Here is a 13,231-nt window from a genome sequence, read left to right as displayed (position 1 = left end):
CTCCACTCAAGTACTTACTCAATGCAAGAACATGTTGTTCCATTAAATTAGCATTCTGTGGTGCACACCTTCCCGACACGATTGCTGAAGACAAATGTATGCATAAGCAAATGTGGTGAAGAAAACTGATGGTGCCTGGCTTTCAAAAGATATAGCATCTGGGGTTTTAAAGGCTTGAAAATATCATCCTTTTTTCTTTCTGGTCCAATTTATAACAGTTTTACAATGATGACTTGGAATTGGCATGCATCCAATAAAGAAGAATTATGTGCATCAATTCCCAACTCTGTGAATGATGTTACACTGGGAACTTGGCCGTGGCAAGAAATATTATGCCACAGGAACTGGCCTGAACTATGAATGAGCTCCTCCACCCCTACCCTGAGCCAAATGTTGAGCACTTATCAGCATACTATAGTATAAAACACTGTATCTTTGCTACTGGAGATTAGAAATGCTAATTCTCCTGATTAAATATACAAACTTAGCAGCCATACATTTGTGTGTTTTATTCACAGATTGCAGTTGAGGGGCATGCCAAGGAGAAGATGACCAACCATGCAACAGTCACTGAATTCCTTCTTCTGGAACTTTCCAGTGATCCCAGGATGCAACTCATACATGGTATCCTGTGCCTGATGGTTTGCATTGCAGCCCTGATAGGAAATGGGCTCATCATGTTCCTCATCATGTGCGAGCCTTGACTTCACACTGCCATGTACTTCTTGCTTTAGAACTGTCTTTTAATAGATATCGGTCTCATTTCTGTCACTGTTCCTAAATTTGCTCTTAACTCTCTGATACACAGGAGTTCAATATCCTATTCTGGGTTTGTTTTGAATATGTTGTTTTTGTTGTTGTTGCTTCTGCTGAAGTAGCTATGCTCACTGTGTTGCCCTATGACTGCTATGTAGCCATCTGCCATCCACTGCACTATGAGGTTATCATGAACAGAAGGGCTTGTGGGCAAATGAGGCTGCTTAATATGTCAGTGGCGGAATCAATGGAATAATACACACAGCAGCAACAATCTCCACAACTTTCAGTTCCAATAAGATTCACCAATTTCTTTTCTGTGATATTCCACAAATTATTTTTATTTCAGACTCCAAAAACAACATGGGAGAAATTGGAATCATTGCATTTCTTTTTTGTATAACATTGGCTTGCCTTATGTTTATAGTTTATACCTATGTCCATATTTTTTTCACTGGGTGAGAGATCTCCTCTTCAGAGGACCGAACAAAAGCCCTTCCACTTGTATCCCTCAGATATGAAGCATAAATTTGGACTTTCTTTTAAACCAGTGGCTATTAAATCTTTTCAGAAGCAGAAAGCCTCATTTTCTCTCAAGGGGAAGCTGGTGGATTGAAAATGATAAACTCATGGTTAGTTAGTTACCCATTGTGTAACCCACTACACTGCCAGGGCCCATTAGTGTAAATCAAACATAGCATTTGTTAACTCCTGGTTTTAGAATTTTTCTTAATAGGAGTTCCTTATCAGTTATATCCATCAACAAGAAACTGCAAGAATTTTAGGGTCCATAGCTGACATTAAAGTTGGAAGATGAGTGGGTTTTTGGTTTTTGGTTTTTTTCCTACTTGCTAAAAATCAAGCCTTGGACATTTTTCTTATAGTTGAGAATGTGTAGGTGAACCAAAGAATTGAAAATATACTAGAATCTGCCACAGATTAGCAAAGAATGACAACTAAGTCTCGTGGGGATTCTGAATTGGATTCAATAAGAGGAAAATGATATCAGTGGAAAAGACTATTGCATATGAAATGAGATCTGCAATCTATTAGATGAATTAGGACATTGTCAATTTCCTGGTCTGATCATCTCATCAGGTAATATATTAAAATATTAGAGATAGCTGACTGAGAGATACAGAGGCACTTTGAATTGCTGAAAAATTCCGTGAGTTCAAAATTATTTCAAAATAAAAAAGTAAATAAATAAATAAATAATGTTGTTAGATCAAATGTTATTCTAGATAATGCTTAATAGATATTTATTGAATCAACATAAAGGCTAAATATATGGTTTTACAAAATGTAAAATACATAATTTCTAAAAATATAGAAAGATTTCTATGAAGAGAGAAATATGTGTAGAGATTTAACACATGTTCAGAATTAACCAAATGTTAATTTAAACATTTTTAAGGAGAATATAAACTTGTACATATTATTACTGAGATGATCCATAAAACCAGTACCCAAATCAAGTGCAGAATATTATTATAACCTAATCCACAGTGACTTCTCCCAGACATTACTTTCTTCTAATGAATGAAGTGAGTCAATCACAAAAGGATGGACATTGTATGAGGTCACTGTTATAAAGATAAACACTAAACAAAAGCAAGCTTCTGTTCTCAGGTCTTGTAATCTTCTAATCCAGTCACCCAAACAAGGAAATAGTGTGCTGGCTAGTGCTCATGAACCATGTATCATCCCATTATTTGGACATTTTAAAAAGCACTTCAAAAAGGGAGGCCTTACTTCAGCATCATGATGGTGGGAGGAGATGTCCAATCAGTTCATGCCATATAACATTGTGCTAAGGTCACCCCAAATCAACAGACATGCCTACAAGTCTGATAAGTAAACCTTACTGGAAGTTCAAGTTCAGAAGTAGGGAAACATATCTGTCTCAGACAAAGTGATCAGACTTCTGTTGGTGGGTAAAGTAGGTGAGGCAAACTACCATTACACAAACGTTTAACATTACTGATATAGACACCCTAGTGGAGAATATGCCTGGTGTAATGGTCCTAATTGGACACTTGATCTAGTTTCCACTCAGCTCCTGGTGACTCATGCGATACACAGTTGCCACGTGCTATAGACAGTTGTGACTTTAGACTTGTCATTTTGAGGTGCACAACACTATTCATAGGTCACGCAAAAAAGGATCCAATTTGGAAATCTCAATAAGTGAACCCTACCTTAAAATCATATACAGAAGATTTAAGGATTTGAAATATTCCCTTGTACCGATGGTTCAAATGACCAGTATAAGAAGAAGCAGATGACTGATAGCTGAAGTTTTGGATTTGTTAAGTATTTAGATTATGATTTGAATCTCTTGCTTTGAGGGTGCTCAATGAGTGGTGACTTGGGAATACCATATATTTACTATTTTCATCCTCTCTTTATTTTTTATGGTATGTGACAGTTTGGGTGGCATGCCTTTTTGAATAAATATTATTGTATTTTCCCCCAATATCCAACACGCATTGTTTGTGTAAGTAGTATCAATCACTTAAGTTTTAAACTCTCTACAAGTCCACAGCCATGTATTTTGGTTTAAAATGCCGTCATTTAAATGTATAATTTCCTTTTCTAAACATTATTCTAATTCTGTTGTCGCTATTCTTAGGTGCTGTTGAGTTGATTCTGACTCGTATTGACCCTGTGTACAACAGAACAAAACACTGTCCGTCCATCCATCCTCACAATTCTTCTGATATGTGAGGCCATTTTGTCAGTCCATGTTGTCAAGTGCCTTCCTCAGTAGGGAAACACTGTCCTGTCCCCCTTGGGAGGATGGCTTGGGTGCAAGACTGTGAGTAAACCTTAAGGGCCTAATGGTTTGAATGTCCCAGGAACTTGATGCAAATGTTGAGTGATAAGAAGATTCCTTACTCCAGACACAAGACTCCTGTAGGTCAAAATGTGCTTGCATACAAGAATGTTTGTTAATCAATGAGAATATTTGGTAGTCATACGAGAATGTTTGTTACTGCAGGAATGTTAATCATGCATCACAAGACTATTTTGAGCCTGAAGTCATTGTGCCCTAGCACAGCCTTTGAACCTTTGTAAACTTTCTCCATTGGCATTCAAAGACAACCTGGCCAGTGGAGAAGCTCAGAAGGCCTTCTTTCCCTTGGAACCTCTCCCTTCCCTCGATGACTCAATTTTGCGTCTTGCGTAGTTATTCCCTGTGTGTCTCAGGTAGCTCCCAGCTGGCTGGAGCACTCTATTCCTCTTTTTCACTGCCCCTCTACTTTGCCAAGAATGGTGTGAATCTCCAGGAACTAGTAACTCCTGGCATGTCAAAAGTATGTAAGACAAAGTCTCACCATTCTTGCCTGTAAGAAGCATTTTGGTTGTCCTTCATCCAAGATGCATTTGTTTGTTTGTTATTTTGGCAGTCCATGGTACTTTAAAAATTCTTCACTAGCACCGTAACTCAAACGCATTATTAATCAGCCCTCCTTATTTAATGTCAACTTTCACATGCATGGATGGTGATCGAAATACCATGGTTTAAGTCTAGTGCACTTTACTCCTCAAAGTAACATCCGTGCTTTTCATCAATTTAAACAGAATTTGTGCAGCAGATATACCCAATGAAATGTGTCGTTTGAACTCTTGACTGATTCTTCCATGTGCATTGATTGTGGATCCAAGGAAGACAAAATCCTTGACAACTCTAACCTTTTATGCATGTATTATGATGCTGTTAACTGTTGGTCCGTAAGAGGATGTTGGTCTTCTTGACCTTGCGCTGTAATTCATGCTGAAGACTGCAATCCTTGATCTTCATTATCAAGTGCTGCAAGTCCTCCTCACTTTTAACAAACAAGGTTGTGCCATCTGTATATTGCAGGTTATTAATAAGCCTTACTCCAATCCTGATGCTCTATTTTACTTTACTTAATTCTGCTTCTGTACTTATTTGCTCAATGTACAAACCTGATGCACATATTTTCTGATTTTGAACCATGCAATATGCCCTTGTTATGTTCACACAACTGTCTCTTGATCCATCCACAGGCTTCCCATGAGCACAATCAAATGTTCTTGAATCCCCATTCTTCTCAAAGATATTCATAACTTGTAATTATCTACAGAGTCCAATGCATTTGCACAGTCAATAAAACACAAGTAAACATCTTTCAGGTATTCTCTGTTTCAGTCAAGATCCATCTGACATCAGCAATGAAATCCCTTGTTCCACACCTCTGATAGGTAGGTCTATTGTGCCAACATAGCCAATAAACACATGTGGGATTAATTGAAAGGCAGAGAGATAAATGGCTCAGTGAGCCTTGCCTCTCTTGTCTCTTGCTCTTAGATGATCGGACAAGTGTGCGGCTGCCTTGCTTGGTTCTCTGCCTCAATTTGCAAGCTACACTACCTGTGGGACACCTAACCCATGGACTGTGTCCCTGTAGTTTGAGGTTCCTTTAAGACCTGCTTCGCCATGCTACTGGTGTATACATCGCTTGAGCTGGAGACTGTTGGGCCCTGTCATATGGCTGGCTGTTGGTGATCTGCCTTGCTGTTTGCTGCCTGTGGCCAGATTGCCTGAATTACTCTACAGAGGACTACCCGGTGACCCTCAAGACTTGAAGGACTGCCAGTGTATTAGCTGTCTCACCGAAGTGAGTTGCACTAAGCCATTTGTACTGCTTTATAGATTAATTAACTTTTCATTTTGTTTTATATATATACACGTATATATATATATGTGTGTGTGTGTGTGTGTGTGTGTGTGTGTGTGTGTGTGTGTGTGTATATACACATACATAATCATTAAGTGTCCCAGTTTTGTTTCTCTAGAGAACCCTGTCTAACATAACACCCTATTCTGAATTCTGCCTGAACCACTAGCAGCTCCCTATCAATATACTGTTGGATGATCTTCAGCAAAGTTTTACTTGCATTTGATAGCAATTATATTTTCCTATGATTTAAACATTCTTTTGGGTCACCTTTCTTTAAATGGGTGAAAATATGGATCTCTTTTAGTCAGTTGGCCAAGTGCCTTTCTTCCAAATTTCCTGGGTTGGACAGTGAGTGCTTCCAGTACTTCACCAGCTTGTAGAAAACTTTTAATCTGTATTCCCTCAATTACTGCAGCCTTGCTTTCAGTTAATATTTTCAGTGTGACTTGGACTTTTCCCTACAATATCATTGGTTCTTGCTCATATGCTGCCTCCTGAAATGGTGAGATGACAACTAGGTATTTTTGGTACAGTGACTCTGCATATTCTTTCCAATTTCTGTGGATGCTTCCTACATAATTCAATATTTTCCCCATAGAATATTTCAGTGTTGCAATTCAAGGCTTCATTTTTTTCTTAGTTCTTTCAGTTTAAAATATGATGAGCATACTCTTCCTTTGGGCTTTCTAATTCTAGGTCTTTGCACATTTCATTATAATATTTCACTGTGTCTTATGGAGCTGCCCTTTGAAATTTTCTCGTCAGTTCTTTAACTTCATCATTCTTCCATTTGCCTTAGCTACTCTACAATCAATAGAAAGTTTAAGATTCTCTTCTGACATTCACTTTGATCCTTTCTTTCTTTCCTGTCTCATTAATTACCTTTTGCTTTCTTCATAAAGGATGTTTTCCATGTCATGTCACAGCTCATCAAGTCTTCTGTCATTGGTGTTAACTGAATAAAATCTCTTTATTTGTATACCCCTGACTAAATTAATGATCCAGTCAATAGAATCCATAAGTATATGTATGGATTTTGAGCTCCTACTTAATTGTAGTTCTAATCTAAGAAAAGTTGTTCTTATGATGTGGCCCTACTCCATACTTGACCTCATGAGATCACTAAAGTTGTGGGTGTATGCAAAGTGTGATGAAGAATTCAGATGGTGCTTGTCTATCAGACGAAATAGTGTCTGGAGTCTTAAATGATCGTCTTAAAACAAGCAGCCATCTAAGTTAGATGTCTGTTAATTCTACATGGAAGAAGCACACCAGCTTGTGTGATATATGGTTTTAAATAATAAAACTTAATATCAGAGGAGCTAATGGAATTAGAATTTGGTGTGCAGAAGGCTGTGGATGACAGTGAAAATACTGCCCAGCCTTCATCCTCCTCACAATTGTTAGGCTTGAGTCCATTGTTCTATCCACTGTCAATCCATCTCATGAGGGTCTTCCTCTTCTTTGCTGACCCTCTATTTTCAATGCTCCCCACCGTTATCAAGAATAACACTGTTGTTGTGTGCTATGGAATCAATTCAGACTCATGCGAACCCTATAGACAGTGATGAATTTCCCCATAGGGTTTTGTTGTTCTTGTTGTTGTTTTGGACCATTATCTTTTTAGGAGCAGATTGCCATGTCTTTTCTTCCGTGGAAAAACTGGTGGGTGGGAACCTCTGACCTTTCGTTTAGCAACTAAGTACTTAACCATTGTGCCACAGGGATGCTAAACTTAATGGTAGGACTACAGAATGCTGATATTTTTAAGAGATCTAAGCAATCCTTATATGCAATTTTTTTGTGCCATTATGTGTATTTGTGTATGGTTATATGCTTCATCACAAACAAGTCAAAAAACAGACACAGGCCTGATTTTTATAATTAAAAAGTCTTACCATTTATGTGTACATGAAGTCAATTGTTTTAGTAAATATAATTAATGACAAACTATTTACCTACTATACTAATGAGGAGGACAATTATCAATATAAATACTGGTAGACTTGTCTGATTCCAAGACTTTAAAAAAGACTAAGCTTCTCCCATTTCCATAGCCACATACTAAATCCCAGAAATCCATCCAATTATTTTGGCATGTTCTTACATATGCACATGTTCAGTGGCTAACCAATGCAAATAACTGTGCTAAGTGTGGACACTAATTCTTTAAAGGACAGAGGCATCAGTCTTAGATAATTCCCAAGCACTCTTGATAACTTATTAGAACCGCAAACTTATTCTGGCTATGTATTAGCAGTGAGCACTACACAACCCTACCTGTCGCCCTTGGCAAGCAAACCTCCCACTGCCTATAGAGACATAGTAGGTCAAGAGGAGGTAAAAGGCTCCTCTGAAGTTAAAGAATAAAATGGAAGCTGACTAAAATAGCCCTCTGAGTATTGGTCCCTTTTTGAACTTTAAGTCTGCAATCAATCTGGACATTGGACATAAATTATGAAACAGAAAATTTTAAATAAAAATATCGATTATTCAAAATATATTTTCATGCTTTTTAATAGACATGTTTAAAACAAATTGTTATATAATTAATGTCCCTTCCCTGATAAGTATGTTTGTTATTTCTGCTGTTAATTCAAAGATTATATCCTTGGGGGTTGTGAAATCTTAAAATACATATAGGTTAATAATAAGTTAATGACAGCATATGGTAGCCTTTTTTCTCATAACATCAATAGTTAATAAAACTAATTCCATGTTATATACTCAATTTTTCTTTAAATTGTTTTTTGAAACAAAAAAAATCTGGGCTTCATGGCGGCAAAAGAGTAAATTAAAATGCAAAGACATTGCAAGGTAACATCAAGAACAATATAATTAATAAGGGAAACATGTCTATTTAGATGGAACAAATAGTTTTTTCAGGGCTACCTGCATGTCTGTATTCCTCAGACAGTAGACAACAGGGTTCAGGCTGGGTGTGAGGATAGAATAAAACACTGACACTAGCCGTCCTTGTGTGGGAGAATAATGGGAAGCAGGTCTCAGGTAAGCAAAGCTCCCAGTGACATAAAACAGAATTACAGTGGCCAGATGAGAGGAGCAAGTGGAGAAAGCCTTCCAACGGCCATCTGCAGAGTTGATCTGAGCAATGGTGTAGATGATGCAAACATAGGAAATTATAGTCAGGGCACAGGCACCAAGAATAATGCACCCACCCACTACAAATCCAACTTCCTCGTTGGTATGGGGATCACTGCAGGAGAGTCTCATGATAGGGGAGCTATCGCAAAAGAAGTGATCAATGACATTAGGCCCACAGAACTGGAGGGAAAAGGTATTGACTGTGTGGAAGATGGCATAGAGTGCCCCACTCAACCAGGCTACAATAACAAGCTCTGCACATAGCTTTCTACTCATAATGATTCCATAGAGAAGGGGCCTGTGGATGGCCAGACAACGGTCATATGCCATGGACGTAAGCAAAAAGCACTCCGATGCACAGAGCATTACAAACAAGAAGAGCTGAGCCACACATTCCCCAAAGGAAATGACTCCTGAGCCCGTAAGGGAGTCGATCAACGCCTTGGGGATCGTGACAGAGGTATAGCACATGTCCAAAAAGGACAGGTTCTTCAGGAAAAAGTACATGGGGGTGTGGAGGCGGCTGTCCCTGGTCACAGCTGCGATGACAGAAACGTTCCCCAAGAGGGCAAAGAGGTAGATGAAAAGGATAAGGGCCGTACTCACAAGCCTCAGTTCGAGAATTTCTGAGAAGCCCTTGAGAATAAATTCTGTAACCGTTGTGTCATTTGTCATCCCCTTATTAAGTCATGGGCATAAACCATCAACAAATGCTCGAGCTGTGTTCAAAGGTCACAATCCTGAAGTCATCCATAGAGGCGATCAAAAGTAGAATTGGATCCCCACCACGGCTCATGGGCCCCACTCACTTTCCTGTCTCTCTTGCAGCTGTTCTGTTAACTCTGGCCAGAGCTGGTTTTTCAGAGACGAATGAGAAAGAAGCATGTCACTTTTAAACTGCTGTTTATCTAAGAACATACCTCTCATATCCAATTACACATTTCAACCTAACTCACATTACTTAATGCAAAAGATAAAATAATTGGATAGATTTCATAATACTCTATGTACTTGGTTGACTAGATGCCGGTTAGGACAAAAGCCTGGGGATGGAGACAACTCGTGTTCGGTGAGATTGCCTAGACACTGTGCATAACTGAAAGTCCAGGAACAATTGTGATGGGATGGGTTCATGCTAGGACTGCCCATATGAGACTACTGGTATGGGCAAGCCAATTCTATACATTTTTCAGTGTAAGTAAATGATCCTAATTTTAGCATAACACTCCCCACCCTTTCAAACAGGAAAACCAAAACCCTAACCTACAACCACTGAGTTGATTTGAACCCATAGCAACCCCTAGGGTAGAGTGAACTGCCTTGGGGGTTTCTAGGGCTGTAAATCTTTCCAAACCAAAATGGCTCATCTTCCGCCTGAAGAGGGACTGGTGGGTCTGGACTATTGATCTCATAGTTAACAGTCCAAGTCATAAACCACACCCCCGCCAGGGCTATTAAACATAGCAACGCTGGGCTGCATTTGCTTCAGTGTCTTGCTACACACAAGTATGTCTTCAGGACCCAAGCCTCTCCAAGAGTGACAATCCTACTGGATTATCATCCTAAAAGCTATGGTTAAGAAGCTTTTCTTCGGTAAGTCTTAGTAAGACAGAACTCAGTAATATGAAGCACATAGTTGTTTTTGAGTCAGTATGCAGACTCTCTCAGCTGCAGCACTTCGGTACCTAGGGGTTCATCCCTTACATTCCACCTAGAAAATAGCAAGGCCTTAACCGAACTCACCGTTTTAAGTAAGCATGAGAAACTGAGTGTGGAATATGGGGAAGTGGCGTGAGGATGAAAGAATCAGTTGATCTAGATCATTTGGAATAAAAGAAACAGAGTTACTTGGAAATCATATGCAACATCAAAAACTTGGCTGAAATATACAACTTACACATACATATATATGCATATATAGTCACTTATGTGTAATCCTTTGAAATGCATTGTGTATATTTGCAAGTTAAGAATACCAAAGCATACATACACATATACACCCATTATCACTGAATCAATTCTGACTCATAGCATCTCATGGGGTTCCCAAAACAGCCAATCTTTAAGCGAGCAGACAGCCACATCTTTCACTCTCAAAGCAACTTGGGAGTTTGAATTGCCTGTTCTGTGTTCACTACCCAGTGCTTACCTGACAGCAGCACCACGAAAATTGTGAAATATTTTGAACTAAGTATTAATGAAGTAAGTTATTAAGTAGGACTATGGAGAATAGAAAGAATTTTGAAGAAAACATTACAGATTTCAACAGGAGAAAGGTACAGGATCATGGAGATGAGCATGTCAGTAACATACAGTGAATTAGCATGAGCAAAAATCTGTGGATGTATTACAAACTTAAGAAGTATTTCAAGTGGCCACATTGAGTTATACTTGTATAAATTATATTGTCAGTTACCAGTTGCCATCAAGTGTATTCTATCCATGAGGATCCCATGTGTGCCAGAGCAGAAATATGCTCCATAGAATTTTTCAATAACTGCCTTTTATTTAGAAGTAGATTACCAGGTCTTTCTTCCAACACACCTCAGAATGGATTCAAATGCCCAACCTTTTGACTCACAGTTCATCATTTTAACTATGTGTTTCACTCAAGCACTCCTAAATAACATTTCAGTTATATAATTCAGATATGCCACCATGCATGTACTACAGAAATGATTACAATGTTATAAATGAATTAAATTCTATTCAAAACAAATTAATTTTCATTATAAAGATTTTGCCTTAGAGTAATACATGTAATAAAAATAATTAATTTAAGGGAAAAATCACATATTTAGTAATGATATTTAAAAATATCTCTCTTATTTATTCTAAGGAACATGAAGAAAGCCTTTACAAATAAGTATTTCCGGCTTAAGCATATTCTTGGAAAACTTTAATTTTTTCATAATTCAGCTTGTTTCTGAAGTCAAAGTATTTGCTACCAAAACCTGTTGTCACAAAATGCCTGTATTTGAATCCCTACTATGCTATCCCTTGTCCTATGTGCTGCTGCAAACACTGTTATAATTGTGTAAGGGATACATTCAATAAGAAGGAATAAGAAGCTGCATGACTGTGCTCTTTGTTCAATCTTATGTTAGCTACTTTAAGATGATAATTTAAAAATGCATAGACTTCACAAGTTTTTAAGGAACAGTTAGGTAAGTTTATAACATGGAAAAACTTTAGATAAAATCTAGTAGAAAGATAAACATGAGTGATCGAGTTAATGTAATGTACTATAGACTTAATCTTTACTATGTGAATAAGTCAGGTTTATATTGAAAAATAAGAAAAGTTCTTATTTTATTCATCCCCCTCCAAAAATAATAATTTTCCCTTCCCCTCCTAGAATATAATTCCAATACTTTTTATCATTGTGATTGTTTCTATATTCAATAGAATATTCTATCAGTGCCTGAGAGATGCACATATGTCTTCAGAAATATTTAGAAGAGGAATGTAACAATTTTTAAAACTGTGTTCACTACCTAAAATTTATATATTTCTAATTTGATTAATGTCTGGAATATCTGAACTTCTCATTTCTGGCCAGTCATAAACTTCAAACATGTGTACTTTTAATCTCATTTCAGATTCTAACTTTTGCTTTTCACATATTTTAGATAGATTTTTTTCATACAAATTTAATGTAGGGCATTTTGTTGTTTTTATGTATTTTGAAAAAAGCACCATTATTACATTTTCTTCTGAAAAGTAAAATAAGTAAATAAAATAATGTGCAAATTACTTTTCGTTAATTTTAAAATCCTATGCTTTCCTATATAACCTCTCCCTCACAAACACACAAACATACACAGATCAAATAAAACAATTTAAGCAATGTACAAGTCTTTTTATAAAATGCCAATGAAGCTTGGTGTTATTATATGAAAAGTACTTAAATGAATTGAAGGTGTTTTCTTTATATTACCTCATGTGTTCATCACAACAACCTGCAAACAACAACAGAAATTAATAACTTAATTTCAGATCAGATGAGCAAATTTTATTTGGCTACTTATAAAATACAAACCTCTCCAGAAACTATAAAACAATTCTGAAATATACAAATTTATAGTTAAAAAAAAGTGAACTTCAGAGTTTAATCTAACAATTGCACTGAATTATCATGTAGATATCGACAGAGAAAGGAATAATAAGAATAAGAACTATCTGAAATTGAACAAAGAGAAAGCAATCTGGACCAGGACAGGATAGACAGGCCATGTTGCTCAAAGCAAGGATGTTCCCAGAGTTAAAAAAAAGTCATCATGAACAAAAATTGGAGGTAAAATCCAGAGCTGGAAGAAAAGAGGTATTTATGGAAGTAAATCAGTCATGAGATGAACTCACTCAGAATCCTTTGAAGCTGGTAGACCATAGCCTTGGTTAAAGGAACAAATATTCTTCCTACGCACGGCTGAATATACAGGACTTAAGACTTTCTTATTTTTTAGAAAAAAACATGACGGACTCTCCCCACTATTTCTATCAGCACTTTATATTACTTCAAATCTGCTCCTATTATTAGCAGCCAACCAACTCTGCATTCCCAGACGTCAGATAAGATTATTCCCTAGATCTTAGACCAGTCAAGTGTCTAGATGAGCTCTCATGGGGATAAATTGTCCACAACTTTCAGCTACTAT

General features: G+C 37.3%; 1 protein-coding gene across 1 annotated transcript; it reads right to left on the bottom strand.

Moving 5' to 3' along the window:
* Positions 1 to 8,324: 8,324 nt before the first annotated feature.
* Positions 8,325 to 9,248, bottom strand: LOC101651303 (olfactory receptor 1086-like). The gene has a single exon (XM_004697257.1). The coding sequence runs from the start codon at positions 9,246 to 9,248 to the stop codon at positions 8,325 to 8,327; it is 924 nt and encodes a 307-aa protein (XP_004697314.1).
* Between the last annotated feature and the right edge of the window lie 3,983 nt (positions 9,249 to 13,231).

The sequence above is a fragment of the Echinops telfairi genome, unplaced genomic scaffold (genome assembly GCF_000313985.2).
Source record: "Echinops telfairi isolate 266 unplaced genomic scaffold, ASM31398v2 ScPeMD7_7469;HRSCAF=8507_0, whole genome shotgun sequence".
In the NCBI taxonomy this organism is placed as follows: domain Eukaryota; kingdom Metazoa; phylum Chordata; class Mammalia; order Afrosoricida; family Tenrecidae; genus Echinops; species Echinops telfairi.
The sequence above is the reverse complement of the archived record's forward strand: the minus strand, read 5'-3'. Positions and strand labels throughout refer to the sequence as shown.